We start from the raw sequence: 20,797 nt of genomic DNA on the forward strand, positions 1-20,797 counted from the left end.
ATAAGTATATAAATATAATATAGTTTTATTTAGGATAAATAAGACAGTTTTTTATACTGATATAAATATATATACTTTCTATCTTAATTACATTGGTTCCATTAAATAAAATTAAACTGCATACATTTAATCCCTATATATTTTAAACTTTCAAATAGTGAAAATCCGTAGATGTTACAAAATATTTTTATAATTGTCATTTCATAAAATCATTATCATTTTAAAATCAAATATTCATTAATATGCATTTTTAGTTAGAAATATGTTATATTAAAAAACAGACTTACTTAATACAAATCACTATTTTTGAAATTTTATGTATTTATTAGTAGATGTCTGTATTAAAGTTTTCTGTAAAGACAATTAACATTATTTAAGACAATTTAAGTGAATTGCTGTAAAAGTAATAAATATTTATTTTTAATTATTTATTTTTTTATGACAAATTCATAGAAAAATTTATTATACAAAAATCTGGTTTAGGGTAACCTAAAGGAGAATGAATTTTTGCTAGAGCGTTTACTAGTACTGCTGCTTTTGCTGCTACTTTTGGATAAATTGTTACAATTTGCAAAAGTCAAACTATTCTTTCTAACAGGTTTCACAGTTCCTTTGCATTTCATTATAAATTTTATTTCCTCCATTAGCTCGTGTTTGAAAGATATCTGAAAAATACAATGAAAACATTAAAATAAACACAATTTAACTTAATAATGATTTATTTATCATTTTAATTTAATAATAATAAAATCAGCTCAGGAAAAGTCCATGAAGAACCCAGGGACAGTTGCTTTGTTTGATACTCAAGAGGTTTGTTTCTTTCATTTTCATATTTAAGAACAATAAATATCATATAATTACAATTTTTACATAAGAAGTTTTTGTACCAATTGAAATTATATAAGTGGCTCTTAGCATACAAAGTTAACACTTTTCTAAAGAATATAATTTTGAAAATCAGCATCATATTTCAATCCCAAGCCTTCCACTTTAAAATGAGAAATAGAACACCATTCTATCTGATCTCGAAAACAAATTAATTGTTTTGCTGATTATTAATTAGCAGAAAATATGATTTTATAAAATTAATCTAGATTCTAACCAGTAACATAATGAAAAAATTAATAGTCTGAGTGAAGGTCTAAGAAGTATGAATTATTTAGTATTAAATGATGGCATTTTAGCCCAAATTGCTTGCCTTCTTCAGGATAAGAATGAACGAGATACAATGAGGTGAATAACAGAAGAAGGTAATAAAAAAAAATTAAATGAAAAAGTTGTAATTGAGAAAAGTATTTGAAAATAAATTACAATAATAAAGAAGTAAATATTATTGAGATGAATTTAATAATAGGTAACTAAAATAATAATAAGTGAGAAGAACAAAGGATGATATTATAACAAGATAATAAATAGAAAGAAGATATTGTATAAAACTAAATAGACAATGCTTTAAAAATGATCCATATATACTTTATATATATTGTTTCACTAGTACTCTTATCTTCATTACAAATTATATTACTTTATAGTTTATCACTTTTCTTATTACTTATGTATTTTTCTTTTTTTCATGTCCATATCTATTATCATACCATTATGTCATTCATTTTAGGTTTTCAATATTACTGTTTAATTTAATTATTACTAGGTACTTTAATTTCTATTATAATTTTTTTTTTTTGTAACTTATAAATTTTCTAATTCCTCCCATCATTTTTCATTGTTCATATCTATAGTCATTATGTCATTAGTCATTCATTCTACTATCTTTTTACTCATTTAATTTATTTTATACTAATTTTATTCTGTCTCTGTTTCATTATGTATTATTTTTTTCTTATTATCTACTTAAATCATATTTACCTTATTGTAGTCCTGAAATAGGCATGCATTGTGGAGTGAATTGACATTCAATAAATAGTTCTTACTATTTTGAGTTTTTTCTCGAACATCATACTCTGCCTTACTATTTTCTTTATTCACTGTATGAATAAATATTTAAGTATATAATAAAAATAAAGTAATGACCTTTTCATCTCTCTGGGAGATATCCCACAAAACTTCACAGAACGATAGGAACACACCAATAAAGCAGCCTGCAACGAGAACAAGAAACACACCGCCCACATTGTCCAGATTCAGTTCACTAGCTTCTCCCTCTTCAGCTCCATCCTGCAATAAACAGATCAGGTTATATTACATAGAAAATTGTCTGTTTTCTTTCACTATTTAAAGGAATAAAATAGTTTTACCGTGCAAGCACCGCCTCCTCTTTTTTCTTTCCACCATTTATCTTTTAATTGTGACAATTTTCCATTCTCTTGAAGTCTGACAACGTTCTTGTTTAGTGCATTTCTGTACGTAGAATCTGTTAAAATGTGGGATTATTTAAACAAGTATTTAAAGTTAAAGATATCACAGAAATGCTTTTATAAACTTGCTATGACTAATTGGTATTTAAATGAACTAACAAAGTCATTTAAGCAGATAGAGTTGGCTGGTTTTAATTAGCTAGTTTTTATTTAAGTAATTAAATAACTTGAAGTTTTTTTGTTTGTTTTTAATACTAGTCCTATTAACTTACTTTGACGCATGACTATCCCATATCCTTTACTATCAAGTAAATCTCCAACCATGGCCAGCTGACATTTCCTTTCAACTTCATACTCAATACTGGCTGATTCCATGAAAAAAGCATATTTATCTTCTCTAACAACTCTATTTACACCAATATCATTGTTCGCCATCATACAGTCTGGATTGCCCTTCATGAATTTATGGATTTTTTGATAAAGTTCTTCCTTAGAATCCTATAATAAATAGTAATAATTAATTTATCGATCAAAATATTTTTTTAAGATTTTTTTTTATTAAGATCTAAATATTTAAGATTATAGCAGTAATAATTTGAATAATACTGAAGTGTAATTTCTTAGGGTATAGAGATAATTATTATAAAATTAAAATAATTTCTATGAATGAAATGAGAGTTGTGTTGAGAGACAGACCCGGAAAAAATTAGCTGTTGATCCTTCTTTTTTAGCTCCATATTTTATATCAGTCTGCTCAGCCAATTCTTTAACATCACTGAATGGCGAAACATTGTTTTCTACAGTCAAAAAGGCAGCTAAATTGGCAGTATATGATGAAACCATAATAAGTGTAAAGAACCACCAGATTGAAGCGACCATTCTTGTTGAAACAGATCTATAGTAAGCAAAAAGAACAACAAAAATAATACTTCTACTTTATTCTATAAAAAAAATGAATAAATAAAATTAAACCTCATATTACATAGGTGCGACATCAGAACCCTGCTGCATCACTGAACCCAATGTAAACCATAAAGAATTCAAAAGACTAAATTGGTTCTCTAAGTGATCTGGCTCCTCAATACAGGGATATGGGTTAGTCCATTCATTAGGGCTCAGCCTATTGATTAACAGTTTTTGTTACAACATAATATTTAATTATAATTATAAAGATAATCATCATATTTATTTCTTACCTGGCCATAACAAATAGTAGTAATGACACTCCAAAATATGCACCCAACATAAAACCCCAAACATCATTGCTGAAGGGTGAAAGAAATGAAAACAGACTAGGTGGTGCTTTTGATGGCTTTCTGTGCAAGATGCTTATACCTAAACATCATGAAGAAATTGTTCAACCAAGACAAAGAAAACATTTCAAAATTATAGTTTTCTGTGAAGGCAAACAGAAAATTTAAAAAGTATTTATAAAATTAAAAATGCAACTGAAATTTATTATCTCCTATATCAAAGTAAGTGATAGATAAAAGCCCAAAGGAAGTTCTTATAAAATATTTTTCATAATTATATTTCAAAATAAGAAGTCAGTTTTGAAGAGTTTAAAGTAAGAATACAATTAATTTCATTGGTCAATTAAAAAAATATATCTGCAAAAAAACTATTTATAAAAAAGTCTATTTTTCCAAGAAACAATCATGATAATTTTTTGAGAAAACTTCTTATTTTTGAGGAATAATTTATCATTTAATTCTAGCTGCTACATCATCAGGAAAGATCTCTATAAAATTTAATAAACTTAAGGCAATTATTTTTATTTCTACCACTTTAAAATTCCTACAGTTTTCTATAAATAAGTGTTTAAATAAATAAATGTATTTTATTTTAAAAGGTTTTTTATTTTTCTGAAATAAACTTATTATCTTATAAATTAAAAAGAACTTTTTTTAAAATTGTAAGTAGTGTATAAATGTAACCAAACATTTATTTATTTTTTTAACATTTATTATTTTATTAAAATAACAGCCAAGATGGCTACATCTTAAAAATCTATCAATGTAACTGAATGAAAAGTGTAATTTTAAAATAATGAAGAAGTTTCACTTGTTATTTTAAATCTGAATTGTCATTTTAAGTTTTAATTTTTTTTTTGTTAAAAAAATTAATTACATTTTAATGATTATAAATTATATTTCCTATGACACTCCTTTATACTTAATATATTTGGTTAGTTATTTTAATTACTTTACAATAATAATAACAATATTTATTATAATCCCATAGTTTATTGGAAATAAGAAGTTCTTGTTACACAGATCAGAGTAATTGGAAGTTAAATAGGATTTTTAAAACTTTAAATCTCAACAGGGTTGGAGCTATTATAAATATTTTATACAAGAGCATGTGAACAATTGTAATTATGAAGTGTATATTAACTAATGAGCCATCTAAAAATATTTATTCTTAAAGAATAAATTGTTCTTTTTAATATATTAATTATTTTATTAATATTTTGTGAAACGGAAAGCAAATATTATTAATATTCCATGTTACACATCATGATATTATCAGAAATCCTAAATAAGAAAAATAGAAATATTTGTGTATAATGATACTGATGACTACCGAGATTCATAAAAGGATGCGTGAAGTCAACGTCTCTTTCTCTTTCTCTCGTAATAGTGATATCGGCAATGGCCAAGTCTGCTCTCTGTAATAAATTTTAAAATTCGTTAAGGCTCCATTTGATAGACTGATATTATGAGATAAAACAGATTAAAAATCAAATAACAGATACATAATAACTAATAATCTTCTTCTTCTTTCCCTACTTTCAAGTTACCACAGGGCATGGTAAGTTTAGCCTCGTCCATTTTCTCCACCTGTCTGGATCATTCTCTATCTCCTTCATTTCTTTCAGCATGCAGCTTCCTACTTTATCAAGCTTGATGATATAATATGTGTATATCTGCCTCGTTTGACCTCCTGGACTCTTTCCTTCTGACCTCCATCAACTATTTGATTTTCCTTTCATTGCCAATTTTATTCGCATAGCCAAGCCATTTCAGTTGGCACTGCTTCACTATCTCTCAGACTAGTGAGACCCTGGTTCTCCTGGATACTTTCTTTAAAATTTTAGTCCCTTAGGGTCTTTCCATCGAATCTTCTTCTCTCATCATCTCCAAAGCCATCACTTTACTTGCATGGCAATCTAGAATTATCCTACTCTCCACTCCATAGTGAAACTGGTAGGAATACAGTTTTGAGTAAGAGGATCTTTGTCTTATCACTTATTTCCTTCCTTCCTATGACTTTGGAGCGTATTTGGGAGTTTACACAATTTGCTTTTTACTCTATCAAGAACCTTGTGATTTACTTTCCCATCTTTGCTAACTATTGTTCCCAGTTACTCAAAGGCAGTCACCAATTGGGCAAGTATGACATTACAAGTCAACACTCTCTCCTCATTTCTTCCAACAAGCACAGCATTACTCGGCAATAATATTCATGCCTCTCAGCTGAAGATCCTAATGCTATTCGTTTAGAGCTTCTTGAAGTTTCTGCAGGGTGTCTACTACTAATACTACATCATTCGTGTATATAAAAGCTCGTACCAACCTGCTAAGAGCTTTCAGTATCCTACCATTGCTCTCAGTGTTCTCCTTTTTGCAGACTTTCCATATTTCTCCATATTTTGGGTCCTGGTATACTGACTTTGTTATTAGGAATTCTTTTGATCACCGAATCCTTCCAAATTAACTCAAAGGAATTTTAATAGAGTCAACTCTAGCCTTCAAATCTAAAAATGCTAAATATACATTTTTTTTCCCGTACCTTACTTTTTCTATGATTGTCTGTAGGGGAAAAATATGGTCTTGGGCCTGCCTATTTGGTTTAAATGGTGCTTGTTTCTCCTCAAGGTTTTCCTCGACAATTCTTATAAACTTTTCTTAAGGATATGGGTGAATATCTAATATACCACTGGAGACAAACAGATGGTCTGTAGTTGTCATAAATGAGAGGATTTCCTTTTTTAAAGATAAGTATGATAATATACTCCTACTCTTTTTTTTCCCTCCAAATTTTCTGAAAAAGGCTCTGAAACATTTTAGTTTTATCTTCTCCTCAATGTTAATAAGCTTTGGTGCAATCTGCATCTCAGAGGGAGCCCTTTCCTATTGGGCAGGTCCACCGAATAACTAATTAGTGAAATTAAATAAAAGATACATAATAAGTATTTAATTAGATGTAGACATTAAAGTACAGAGTTCTACATAGACCCATAATCAAAATCTAAAGAATGATAAAGTATCAAGGGATGGTTATTAAGATCTCTCAGACAGCCTCAATACTGTGTGTTCAAGCATTTTCTGTATAACATGGTAAGGAAGTTAGGAATGAGATAAATGCTTGGATAGATGGGAGGAGAACTGAAAGGGCTCCACTTATTTGACATTACTACAATGGTATAGAGAACCAGTCTTCGGGCATTTTAAAGGTAAATGTTAAGCTAGCAGAGGACATCAGACTTCAGGGCTAACAGGTAACAAACCTAAGGGAAACCAGTTCACAGAACTTGTGGGAAAAAAGAAAAGAAGGAATGATGAAGCAACAACTTCAAAAATACTTGAGAATCAAATGGAAAGACCCTGGTAGAGCCCTACAGGGGTTCAGAGAAGGGCTAATTTTAGCCTAGTCAAGATGGGATCCCATGAGATCTCATGTACTCCCTGTAAATCCTGGCTTCCTGAGTGTTCTAATTATTTTATTGATAATATATTAATAACTTCTCATCTCTAACAATTAGAAAATAATATTAAAATTCAATTCCGCAACTTATCAATTGCTCAATTTTGGCTTGTTTGTCTACGAGTATTTTGGTCCCTGAAGTGTGAGAGAATTTTATATTGTTAATTATTTACTTTTATACATAGATTTTTATTAGAGGAGGCATTATTAATTAATAAAACAACTCTCATAATTAATATGAGCAAAGTAATCAAACTAATATCTTATTTACCCTTGGAACAGAACTGGAATAAGAAGATAAAATATACCATATGAAACATTTATTCAACAATAAACAAATTAATTAAATAAACAACTAATAGTGAGTCCTTATAATAATATCTCTTAATTATCCCTTCTATTAATATTAATATTTTTAAAAATCTCTCTTTATATAGACTTAAGACAATAATCTCTAATTGTAAACAAATTATTATGATTTTACATTAAATTCCTAACAGCTTTTGTAAATAAATAATTTTATCATTTCACTTTATAAATATTCAATTTAACTATACTTATATATTGGCCATTAATATAAATTCTCAACTTATTGGTCAACCATTAATGTTTTAATTTAGTATATAACTCAAATTATATCTTGTAACTTTTACTTCTCTTCTAATTATTAAGCGCTTTGAAATATTTATAATTCAAAGAATTATGATTGTGATATACCTTGATTATAAGTGTACTTGCTGTTTATATGATGCCTTGAATCTGTGGGAGGTCTTTTTTTTCTTATGGAAATTACGATGGGTTGGTTGATATCCAGATCGCAGTAGAATCATGTCTCTCCTACTTGGCAGGCCGCCGAGGAAGGAAGTTTGCTTCTCTTATATTTGGAGGGGGTACTTTTTCTCTTCTTAATTTTCATTGGTCGTAATTCTTTGATAACTGTTCCCATTTCAACTATTGGGCCACTCCTACTCATAATGAACTATCTTATACATTTGTAACAGACTTTTACTAATTCTATTTTATTCTTTAATCTTTTGAGGGTAAGGTCTACGATAATCTCTTAGTTTTTTGTTAATTTTTTCTAACTTCTTGGATTTGCACCATGTTATTAGTATATATTCTTTAATTCTTAATAGTTTAAATAGAATGACCTTGCTTGTAACTTTAGTTTCTTTTTTTTTATTGATAAATATTACAACCTGCCACAACTTGGGCAACAGTGATAAATTATCACATTCATGCCAAAATTATAAAATAAATAAAAATAATAATAAATATGTAAGTTATAACAAAATCGCTTATAAGTAGAAACCAGATTTTTGTGCTATTGCATCTTTTTGTTCCCAAGTTCCAAATTCTACCAAACCTCGACAGATATTCGAATCATGGGAAAAACGTTTTTTTATTTATTGAAATTTACAACTGTACATAATAATACATCTAGTAAATTTGATGTAAGATCTTAATGGTATATAGAGAAACTACCCATTGGTAGCACTCTGAAAACATTTTAACATTAGTAGTTCTTGAGGCTATCTTCTTTTCAGGCACCTCGGAGGATTGTCAGGAATGGAAGAGGAAGCAAGGTTAGAAGCTAGTATGTTTGAGTGGTTAGGAGGTTTATAATGGAAGGATTGATATCTGGTTCGGGCTAGATCGGTTACATATGGAACATAAAGATCTTTATGGAAGATTTTATTTGAGACAAAGTAAGGACCATTAAGGATTTTATGAAGGATTTTTGAGTGTAAGGATTGGATACAAGAGGAATTTGAAGGTTTAGTGGAGCCCCAAAGCTTAACTTCAGATATGCCGTATTATGGTCATGTAAATCAGTCTTCTGTAATAGGTTGAAAATTTAGACCATTTGTCTAGTAAGTGCTTCAACAGTCGGAATCAACATGCAGTTTCCTGTTTTTTCAGCAGAAAGACATTCAAATAATACTAATTTTATATAGCAAAAAATTGCCCGTTTTGAGAGTTTCTACACAATATTGCAGGTTTTGAGGTTTTTCTACACAGAATTCCACAGTTTTGATTTTTGTTCAATGCTTTTACTAAATTTCACAAATTATGTATGCCAAAATTTATTTATTTCCATTTCATTTTATTATTTGTGTAGTATTTATTATGGAGAGTCGAATTTAACCTAACAAAAAAAGGAAAAGGAAACACAAGTGACAAATGTTCTTGGAATAGTATTAACCAGTGGTTTCAGTAAACCATAAAAAAGTCTCTCAAGGATAAGCTGATTTTAACTTGGATTCATTCTTCGCCTTTAATCCTACATTTTTCTGTCTGACTTTTTTAGTAATAATTTTAAACTTGAACAAAAGTGAATATACCAATATATTTTTAATCAATTGGTCAAATTGACATAACTTAAGTTTTTAAGTTAATGCTATATTTGTATGTAAATATACAATAAAAAACTAAGTAGAAGAACATGTTACGAGAAATATCATGAAGAAATTAAAAAGAGAATTTTTCTTGAAAGAATATTTTAAAATACTCCTTTCTACATAGCGCCTTGCAAACTTTTCTAAAACTTAAAATTGAGTTAGTTGTAAGAAGTCTAAAATTGAATTCCAGACTTCATAATAGGAATATAAAATCATTTAATAAATTGTTTTCCTTCTAGCTCTTCAATCATAGACAAAATATTAGGGTTTTAATCAGATAGATTAGTTTTTTATTTACGCTTGTATATATATTGAGAATATTTAGTGAGTTTAATTTGATTCAAACAAGGATGGGTAAGCTTTATATGTATTAATATTACAAAATGAACAATATAGTTGATTATTGCAGGATTTGGGCGCTTAGTAAACCTTTTTGGTTTTGACTGTATGATTTTTCTCATTTTGGAGTTTTCTCTGCACATAAATCCAGTCTCTACTTATAACTATTTACATCATCCTTATTAAATATGGCTAACATAAAATTATTGTTCTTATTTCAGTGACAATACCATTGATCATTGTTAGTTGAGCCTTATCATAGTAATATAAGTAATAAAATTACATAATTTGGTCTTGCTAAAAGTTGTTAGGACTTGAAGAGCATTGGTGATCTGCTTCCAGATGTTGCCCTGATAAAACAGTTTCCTATGGTTTGTTGGTAGAGAGCATCACTTAGATGTGATTCCCATTTGAGCCATTACAAAAATAATTACTTCTTCCATATTAAAATAGTATACAATCGACTGAATATTAAAATTGTTATATATTTAGATTGATCTTGAGGTTAAATACTTAAAATACATTGAAATAAGGTCTCAAATATTTATGACAAGTTCATTAAAGTTCAATAAATGATGTTTATAAAGCAGAAAATGTCTCCATTAAAAAAATGGTAAAATTGATATTGAAAGATTAAGCAATTTAATATCACTTACTCCTGCTTGTACTTCTCCAATCATTCCATTCCAAACCCTACTTCCATTTTTAAGGGTTGTGGGGCTTCCACTGTTCTTGTCGTATTGCTCAACAAAAGTGTAGTTGAAACCAGACATGAGGGACAGTTCATGAATCAGATCTACGCCAAAACCTTCGTATCTTTCATTCCCTGTAAGAGTTTTACTGTCTTCCTTCAACATGTTGTATGGATGTGTCTATTCAAAAAATACAATTTTTTAGTAATGTGAATAAAACTAAGTATTTTAAAATATAAAGCCAATTTTATTAGTTTGCATCCCATCCTCCATGCATAAAATCTCAAAATGTTATTATGATTATATTTTAACTTTCTAAAATTACAACTGGTTGCAGTGACCATTCCATCAATCTATATTGATTGATATCAACAGGGGTCATTAAAACGTTGAAAATCGACTCCAGGGAGTTGTAAAAATTTATTAAATGTGTTTTTTAATATTGTTTAATAAAAGAAAATTATTTAAATATAACAAAAACTAAACTTTGGCTTTTATTTAGACCTTGAAAGCTGCCCCAACCTTTGGTTTATAATTCGTCACCTTAATGTCAAACAACACGATCTACATAAATACACATTTTTCGGTAATGTCCCCAAAGAATTGGAAATTTCAAGTACTGTTTAATGTAAGACAGTTTTAGTTAAATTTTTAATTAGATAAAAATATTGAAAAAACACTAACTACAAAGTATAACATATAATTAAATTTCAAAGAACATTATTTATGATGAGATGGTATATTATAAAAAAAAGAAAAGTATTTATGCAGATAATCTTGTTTGACATTAAGGTGACAAATTATAGGAAATTCAAATAGAATAGAAAAATCATGAAGAAAACATAGTCTCAATTATTTCAAGTTAAATAAATGCTATCAGACATACTTACTAATGCTATTATAACAATGAATGATTTATTCCTCAGATCTTCACCAGCATCGACTACGAGGCCTTCATTTGTATCAGGAGGATCCATCATAAGCCCTGTAGTTGTGTTCCATGTCCCTGTCTTCTGCAAGCCTTCTTCTGTTAGTGAGATTACATCAAGCTGAATGTCCGTTCTGTAACCTTCGTGATTAAATTTAATAACTCCAGTCAATCCTTTTATTTCACTCTGTAATCAAGAAAACTTAAATCAAATCCTTATTGTTGAATAATTTTCCTCTAAAATACTGTATTAAGTTAATTTTTTTTAAAATTCTCCCATGTATCATTCTAATACCATTCTCCTATAAATAATTAATCTTATTTAAATACAGCCAATTTTCAATGAAAGTTGAAAAGATGCACTGCAATGGATCCTACTGTACTCATACAAATGTATGAAAAGAAAGTATTGTGGAGTAATAAGAGAATGTTCAATAATCTTCATTGAAAAAATCTGAATGTTCAAAAAATCTTCCTCTAAAGTATCTTCAGTTTTGTTAATTTGAAAAAAACACAGTTCACATTGTCAGCAATAATGAACAATGGATAAATACAAAATATTAAAGAATTTTATGACTAACTTAAAAAAAAAAAAAATCTGTAATGCTATAAGGGTCAGGGGTGCAATACTACATAAGGAAGTACTTTTACTAAACCAACAGTTGTACAAGGTGGTGGAGGGTTCCTGAACCCACAGGACTGGCTCATAGCTACAGTGAAACATAAAATAATTATCTGCCACAGCTGGATTTGAACCTGGGTCCTTGGAGTTAGCACAGTGCGTTACCACTGAGCTATCCTCTTCCTTTATGAATAATTAAAGGAGAAAAAAGGAAATGTGTAATGAAGTCTAAAACATACACCTGGCATTTACTGTTCGAATCAGCTATTCATAAAGGAGAACAAAGGAAAAATTGATATATCCAATTCGAAAGGGACACAATCTTTCCCAATTGTGATATTTTGTTATATTGTATCCTTAGCAGGAAAAAAGTTGATAATTGTTATTTTCATCTCAAGAGCCCTAAATATGTATTTTTATAGCAACAGAAAAATAAAAATGTTTTGTTCAAAATTTTATACTTTTGTCTTAGATTTTGATTAGAAAATCACAGAAATAGTAATTACTTGACTACCAGCCTACCAGTCTACTCAATAAATAGTGATAACTTGACTAGCAGTCTACTCAAAACTTGGAGGCATAAGTAGGGTGGTAAGTGAAAGTTGTATGATACATGCATCACACCAGATTTGTTTATTTCTAACATAGGTATAGTACAGCTTAGCTATTAAGGCCTGTTTTCTATTAATAGATTTAATATAGGTTTGTAATCAATTAAACCCTTTCTAGATTAATTTTATCATAAATCATAAGACGGGAGTGGGATTGCTCTGTGAAGAATGCTGTTCACTTCTAGGATTGGATTCAAATTGGGCTGTGGCAGGTTTAGTAGAACAGTAGACATTTAATATGTTAATGTTGCCATGAGTCAAGCCTGTGGATTTAGGAGCCCTTCCTGAGGCATACACAGTCTCTATAAAGTGGGTACTCATAATGGAGGGGAGGGGAAGAAACCTGACAGTTGAGCTTGCTCCTGAACAAATCACCTCCTTGCACAATTATTATTCCAGAAACATTCCTTCTGAATATTGAACCCTTCTTGGGTTGTAGTGGTACAGTGTTATTTTTATAAATTATGAAATCCTAAAATTGTAAGAAATGTAATAACAAATAATTAAGAATGTTAATCCAATATAATGATTCATATAGTTTTATACAGAATATAATATTCTGAATATAAATAATAAGTTTGGAGTAAAATATAATTACTTACGAGCCTATTATTATATTTTACTCCAAAATTATTATTTACTTTTAGAATATTTGAAAATGTTCATAAGTTTAGAATATTAAATATTTACTTACAAGCCTCATATAGTTTATGACTGTGTAACCGAAATCCAAACTTGAGTGTAGACCACATTCTAAAGGTTTGATGTTTAGAGGACTTAAATGTTGAAGAGCTTTTACAAAAAGCAATACTGCATCATGTAACAAAGCTGCTTCTACCTGTAATAATAAGTTTAGATGTTAAAAGTAAATGAAATTGAATATGTTAGTTTTATTGATAATACTGAATTAATATTGATATTGAAGGTAGTGGTTAAGGAAGATTACATAATGTTAACATATTTTTAATATCTGCTGATATTTCTGCTGAAGTTGTAGGCCTTCGTCTAGGTGACAAATTCAGAGATTGTCCCTATGACTGATTGTGAATGATTCATGTTCCTCTGATTGATTGTGAATGAGTCTTGTTCCTCTGATTGATAGTGTACAAGCCTTGTTCCTCTGATTGATTGTGTACAAGCCTTGTTCCTCTGATTGATTGTGAACAAATCTTGTCAATTTGTTTTTGTTGTAGAAAAGAGGTTTTATTATTTTGTTTGTAAAATAAAATGGTAGATGGCAGCACTGCTCTAGCTTGGGATAGCTATGGATCCCTTGGGGCTAGAACAATTGGTCGTGGCATCCATTTGTGAAAACACACTCTCATTGTCTTTGTTTATAAAACCCTCCCTAAATTCCACAATAGTTTTCAAATCTTGTCGATTAGTTTTCAAGGTTAAATAATTGATGGATGATTAACCCTGATGGTATACTTGTATTTGGGAGCTGACAGTTGGGAAACATGTTTGCCATGGGAATAGGCTGGTTCCAGTTAGTTCAAGCATAAGCTAACTAGGGTAGCATTAGTTGTGGTAAGTATGAATTTTTATCCGACCATCACAAAAGGTTTCTGCTTCTAACAATGAAGTTCATTTCCATTTTGGACTCTCCATTCAAGAGATATTTAATATTGAATCAATACAATTATAATGTTTCCTGAACAAACAATTTCCAATTCCTTCTACAACAAACTGGTTAAAGTTACTTGCCTAGTATACAACAAAATGTCAGTAAGCAGTCATTAAAAAGTAATATACACACACCTACTATTTAACCTATACATATACATACATATTATATATTCCTTACTGTTGGTATCGATGACTGTTCTTCTTCCTCCTCCTCCTCTATAGGTGGTCCAGTCGTAGAGATGTCGCCTAAACTAGTTGTTGTTGATTCCATACCATCCTCTTCCCCACGCTCTTCTGTTTGAGTTACATTTCTCACATAAGGATCATCTGGATCTACCAATCTGATTCCAGTTATATTTGTTCCTCCCCACATAAATGGTTCATAATTGATTGTTTGGAAATCCTAATATTAATTAAACAAAGATATCATCAGATAACAGCCAATGTAAGGTAACTATTAAATTAATACTCACCAAAGTAGTGATAATATAATTGTAGCGACTACCCATGATACCAACTTGTTGTGCCTGAATCAGAAGATTTTCAAGTTTTTCAACAGCACATTCTATTACAATGTTTGTTTCATCAGAATGTTTTATTTCCTTTAGGACAGGCCTGATAAAAAAGTGATGAATGAATAACTATTTATTTTAATTTATTTTTTATTTTTATATAGATAACATTCCTTGATGAAACTAAGTTATTAATTTTACAATAAAAAAATATAGGAATCAAGGAAAATCAGTTAAGAAAGACTGAATTTTTTATGAAGAATGAAAGTAGGTATAAAAATGAAGGTAAAATATTCATAATTTTTTTAGAATAGTGTACATTTATTTGGATCAATATCAAATTAATAAATGCAAAGTAAGTGTTTATATAAATATTTTGTAAATAATTTCCCTCAATACCTGAAAATATCACTAACTCAAACTTTGTTTATAATCTCAGCATTCACAACACCTGTAGAGCTGGCCAACTTAGACCTACTAACTTTTTGGGAACCATAAGGAATTGTAAAAAAGTATGAACTAAATTATTTTAGCTTTTTAATAAAGTAATAAAGACATTGGATAAAATATAATTTAAACCTTTTCTTCCTCATATTAAGTAATTAAATTTTAAGTGAATTTATTTCATGAAGAATGTAATGATAAATATTGGGAGTTATAACCACATTGTCCATTGAAAAATATGTAGATGGTGGTTTAGATTTTATGAAAAAATAAAAATAAAAGGTTTTGCTAGTATTGATTCTAAAAAAAAAAAACAAGAAAAAAAACAAACTTATATAAGCTTATATTGTTGATTGGAGAAACTTATAGCTAACTGCACTTAGCCAAAAATATTTTTTGGACTCAGAGGACCTCAAAACCTGGTATGAGTCTGTGCATGCATGCGTGTGTGAGGGCGCAGGCTTGTCTCTGGTGTCTGTGAACAGCCAAAAATGAAAAGTCTAACAAAACTGAAATTACATGTTTAAGACGGGCATATGCCTAAGGTGTGACAGTGATTTTTTAGATAAAATCAACTAAGTAAAATTTCAGTTTATAGAAACAATTTTTCACATGTTTTAGATTTTCTCAAAAATGATTTTGATTTAACTCGGCAAGTCAATGTATAATTGAACAATATTTAATCTCAGCTAGGTATTATTCTTATTAAACTAGTCTTACAGGGCTTAAATGACAAATTAAAAAAAAAAAAAAAAAAATCTTCCTCTAAAGTACTTTTAATTTTGTTTATTTGAAAAAATGAATAGTTCTCATAGTTAGAAATTAGAAAACGACGAATAAAGCAAAATATTAAAGACTTTATGGAAGACTAAAGGAGAAAAAAGGAGAAATAGACATATCCAATTCTTACTGGAAATATAAAGAACACTTGAACTTTCCCGATTGCATTATGCTTTATCTTTTATTAAACTGTTCTATTCTTGGCATGAAGGAAATTTATATTTGTTATTCACGCCTTGAGAACCCTAAAATAAAATTTTTTATAAGAATAGAAAAATATAAATTTTTGGTTCATAATTTTCCATTCTCAGTATTTAAATTTTTTCTTTTCAAAAATAAAAAAAATAGCACTTCAACACAAGCCCATCAATCTACTACCCAAAACTTGATGACATATGTAGGGTGATAAGTAAAAGTTGTGTGATGCGCGCAATGCAGCAGAATTTTCGATTCGTATTTATTCCAATCTTCCTTTACATCAAAACATTTCAGGCCCTGTGACCATTTTTAAGAAAAAAATTGAAATATAATAATTATGTATAAAGAAATAGTCTTTTAGATAAATAAAGTTTAAAGGCAAGAAATAAGGGACTTCGAGTCTGTGAGTTTTTATTGGAGTGTGAAAATGAAAGTTTGTTGAAACATGGAGCATATTGTTTTATAAATTAAATTTGGCGAAATATTTTTGACTTTAAACTTAATAAATTTATTTCCAGCTTAAATAAATTTCAAATATCTTTTAAATCAAAATCATACAAATTAAATCATTTGTATAAAAGGTATTAAAATAGATTTGATTTATACAAATAAATTTATGAAGGTTTGAACTAGAAAATAATAATATAGAAATTTAGATGGAAATATATTTGATAAATTACAATTTAAATCTTCTCGTTCTCATTTCAAGTATTTTATAATTTAAAGTAACCATTTCCAAGTTAATTTATTCCATAATAACATCATTAAAAAAAAAAAATTGGAACTTTTATCAGATTGTCAATAGAGAACTATGTTGCTAGTAGTTTAAAATTTATAAAATAACAAAATAATTAGCTAATATTTAATCTCAAAAAATATTAATATAATAATAATTAACTGTACATCTCTACCTTGTTGATTACTGTCGGTGAAACTTATTGCTAACTGTAGATTTTATAGACACAATAAAATAATGTCCTTAACATTTGTCTTATTTGCTCCACATATATTTTTATTTTATTTACCTATATTCTTTTTTTTTGGAAGGGAAAGGGAAAATAGAGCACTCATGACTTTCTTGCCAATGGTCTGAGGACATAACTGTCTACTTATTAATTGATGATGGTAATCCAAATAAAAAATTTATACAGAAATATTATTTCTTTCTTTTTCAAATTTTTAGGAAATTATTTTTTCATACTCCTTTTTAAATTCATATTTATTCAAATCTTCCTTTACTTCAAAAACCTTTTAGTCCTTCTGATCATTTTGAAAGACAAATTTAAATTGTATATAAGGTAATAGTATTTTTAATTAGTATCATTAAAATTAGATCATTTATATGAAAGGTGTTAAAAAAGTTTTAGATTTAAGATAAAATTATAAAAGTTTAAATTAGAAAATAATATAACTACATAATGTTTACCTATAGTTATCATCATCTGACTCTAGCTGCCTAACAGTAACTAAATAGCCTTTATCATCAGCTAATTTAATAATACCCTGAATCTTTCTGAGGGCATCAAAATCATCATAAAGTACTGTGAACCCTTTCCAATTCCACGCTGCCACAATATCAGTAATGGCCTAAAAAAAAAAAATAATAATAATGAAAAATAAAAGGATATGAAATGTTCACATCCCTTCATCTGGTAAAAGAAAATAATAAAATATACTATAAAACAAAACTTCTAGGACTACAAAACGTGATTGAAAAGTCAAGAAAAAATTAATTACAGTCAATAATAATTTTTAATAATCTTAGGTACAGATAAATTAAAATGATGGTAATATAAAACTTTGCCTTGTAGTAATCAAAATTAATATAAATTACCAATTAACCTTTTTATGTGAATTGACTGATTTAATGTTCACAAATTCAAATAAAATAAACAGAACACCTGTGTTAGTGATGAAGGGTGTGGATATATGTTCAGTAAGCAGGAACTCCTTCTTTGGCTAAGATCCCACATTGTTGAAAGATGAGGCATCTCCATAGTATCACAGAGCGACTGAACGTGGTAGGAAGTAAATGGTGACTGCGGCCCGAAGATAGCAGCCACACCATAACTCATGAGCTCACAAACTGAAGGTATAAGAAAAATAATATAATTCTTATTTGTTTTTATTACAGTTACTAAAGATTACAGAGACTAAAGATTACTCAAGTATAATGTGGCATGAGCATACCTTTCTCACCAACTTCCAAACTGTCATACTCTGGAATACCCGTGAATGGTATGGGTACTAACGTCATGTTGGGAAGCAACTCTTCATCACTATTAACTAATTCCACAGCAGCAGTAAATGTTTTGATGAGTGTTTCATCTTCTTTGTCAAAAAGGGCACCTAAATTAATACAGTATTTTAAAATTTTAACTTTCTTTTCAAAGTTTTCTTTCTTGGATATATTTAGAATATATTAGTAAAATAACTTAAAAATAGTAGTATATTATGAAAAATTTAACAGCATCATGATACATAAAACTAGCTAGCCCTCCTTAACAGGATCCATGAAGTGGCTATGGACATAATCTGCATCAAAGAAACCTACCTGAATTCCAACCTACGGTTTGGTGTGAGAGGCTATCAGGTCTTCAAGAAGGATACTATCGGCCAAAATAAAGGAAGAATTCTCACTAAGGTGTGAAACTATTTATCAGCCAAGGATGTAATTTTAAAGAATGAGTTTCAAAATATTGAAGCAGAGATCCTTGAAACATTGGTGCAGATCGCAGACAGATTACTCAAGCTGTACAATTTTTATTGCCCCAACGATAAAATCCTCTCTTTTCAAGCTATAGATATTCCTGAGGAAGACTGCCTAGTAATTGATGACTTAAGTACTCATTCCCCTTTGTGAGGATATCATGATTTAGATCAGTGAGGCAAGGAAGTTGAAACATGGCCCCCCATGAAGCCTTCTTACAACTAATCAACAGACCTTATGGTCCTCCTAAATTCTATTCATGGACCTGGAAGTCAACAACCAATATGGACTTAATGTATGCCTCAAACAATCTGGCTGTCACTGCACAGCAATTGGTGACAAGCCAACTTGGAGGATTCGTTCACAGGCCAATCAAACTTGAGATAGAAGCAGCTTCCCTACCTAGATGGAATTTCAAGAAGACCAAATGGAACATCTACACTGACCTCATGAACACATAGTTGTCCCATATCAATGTTAGATTGAAGAAGATAAATATGTCAGAAGAGATAATATTTCCTGATCCATAGTTGTTAGTATACATAGAGATCTCGATCATGTGTCATGGTGAATAAGTAAGTATTACTGTTACTTATTCATAAATAGAAGAAATTAAAAAAAATAGATAAAAATTTCTACATTTACTATGGAATACCTTTAAATCAAAATTAAAATGTGGCACCATTCACACATTTTTTTTTTTCAAATTTGTTAATGATTTTTCTCTGAACATTTTTAGTCGACGTTTTGCTAAGATATTTAAAAAAAAAGTCTGTAAATTTTCTGCTCAAATCAGGGTTGTATTAAATGCGGAGTTTTTACTTTCTTACTAAAGTATTTGATGAAGTTCTTAGTCAAATATTTGATGAATGAATACTTAATATATATTCATGATTGAAATATATAATTACTTTTATAATAAGTGATCAAATAGGGGCTTTCCTTTGTACAAACTGTATGTTTTATGAAATATAATTTACATAATCAGCTCAAAACATAAATTTACTTTAAGTAATTTTTATACATGTCAAAACTTCTTTAATATTTTTATTAATTGTTAAATTTAATCCTCTGTTTGACAAAATTGTATAACATCAATGGTCAACCTTGTAGGATCTTTATATTTTAATATATATTTTAGTCCCTTGTCAATAGCAAGCTAACATAAGTTCATTTTAGTTTCATGTCTTTAGTAGAATTATCAATAATTAATGTGTAAATGAAGTCTTTTCACACCAAAAGAGATTATCAAAAACATATATGCACACCTTTTTACAGAAATTTTAGTTTAGTTTCTTGATTTAATGTTTTAAGAATACATCTTCAAATTAAAAAAATAAATAATATTAATGAAAACAAAAGGTCCTTAGATCTTTAATCTTTTTTAATCAACTTTAATATTTGGTTTGAAGTAAAACCAAGTAATTACTGTGTTTTAGTGCTATTGAAAGAATTTGCGATGTCTCATAATTTTTTATTTCTTTTCTTACTCAAGATCAAGAATAGAATATTAAATAAAAAAAATTACCTATTCTAACTTCTGTTTTAACGATTTCTTCATTGTATTTTCCTTCTTCATTTTTCTCATCTTCTGAGCAATGAGACTTTGTAAAGAGTAAAAAAGTAATTAATACTATTTTTGTTAACATTTTAAGAAAGTATTTTCATCATAACATAAAAAAATTGAAATCTCAGAAAGTTCACTGGACAACTGAACCTTGTTAGACAGTCCTGTTGTGGCACCTATTTCTGTCTTGGCAATTGATCAAATTTTCTTGTTTACACACAAAATTTTATTTTAAAAATGTATTTAGTCCTAAAGAGCTTAATTTAGTTCCCTGAAATTGAGAAGATTTCAAATTAAAAAATAAACACTGTGTAAATAAAGTTTTATTTAGACGACAA

At 28.8% G+C, this 20,797-nt stretch overlaps 1 protein-coding gene across 1 annotated transcript; it reads right to left on the reverse strand.

Moving 5' to 3' along the window:
* Positions 1-89: 89 nt before the first annotated feature.
* Positions 90-20,621, reverse strand: LOC106688950 (glutamate receptor ionotropic, kainate 2). The gene is made up of 17 exons (XM_014433665.3): positions 20,421-20,621; positions 18,373-18,531; positions 18,084-18,268; positions 17,609-17,769; positions 14,722-14,863; positions 14,427-14,651; positions 13,314-13,457; positions 11,349-11,573; positions 10,423-10,638; positions 4,902-4,986; positions 3,512-3,650; positions 3,298-3,435; positions 3,012-3,210; positions 2,588-2,813; positions 2,256-2,371; positions 2,032-2,175; positions 90-665 (listed from the first exon to the last, which is right to left on the reverse strand). The coding sequence occupies exons 1-17, from the start codon at positions 20,539-20,541 to the stop codon at positions 480-482; spliced, it is 2,811 nt and encodes a 936-aa protein (XP_014289151.1). The 5' UTR covers positions 20,542-20,621; the 3' UTR covers positions 90-479.
* Between the last annotated feature and the right edge of the window lie 176 nt (positions 20,622-20,797).

The sequence above is a fragment of the Halyomorpha halys genome, unplaced genomic scaffold (assembly GCF_000696795.3).
Source record: "Halyomorpha halys isolate HHAL.00 unplaced genomic scaffold, Hhal_1.1 Scaffold1240.1, whole genome shotgun sequence".
In the NCBI taxonomy this organism is placed as follows: Eukaryota; Metazoa; Arthropoda; class Insecta; order Hemiptera; family Pentatomidae; genus Halyomorpha; species Halyomorpha halys.

What these genes read in the sequence shown, in the direction of transcription:
- LOC106688950 (XM_014433665.3), bottom strand. Translation starts at nt 20,541, where the DNA reads ATGTTAACAAAAATAGTATTAATTACTTTTTTACTCTTTACAAAGTCT. An exon ending in TCATAAACTATATGAGGCTT is followed by an intron (nt 11,574 to 13,313) that starts GTAAGTAAATAT and finishes TCTTGATTACAG; the next exon opens with AGTGAAATAAAAGGATTGAC. An exon ending in TTGGAGAAGTACAAGCAGGA is followed by an intron (nt 4,987 to 10,422) that starts GTAAGTGATATT and finishes AATTTATTACAG; the next exon opens with AGAGCAGACTTGGCCATTGC.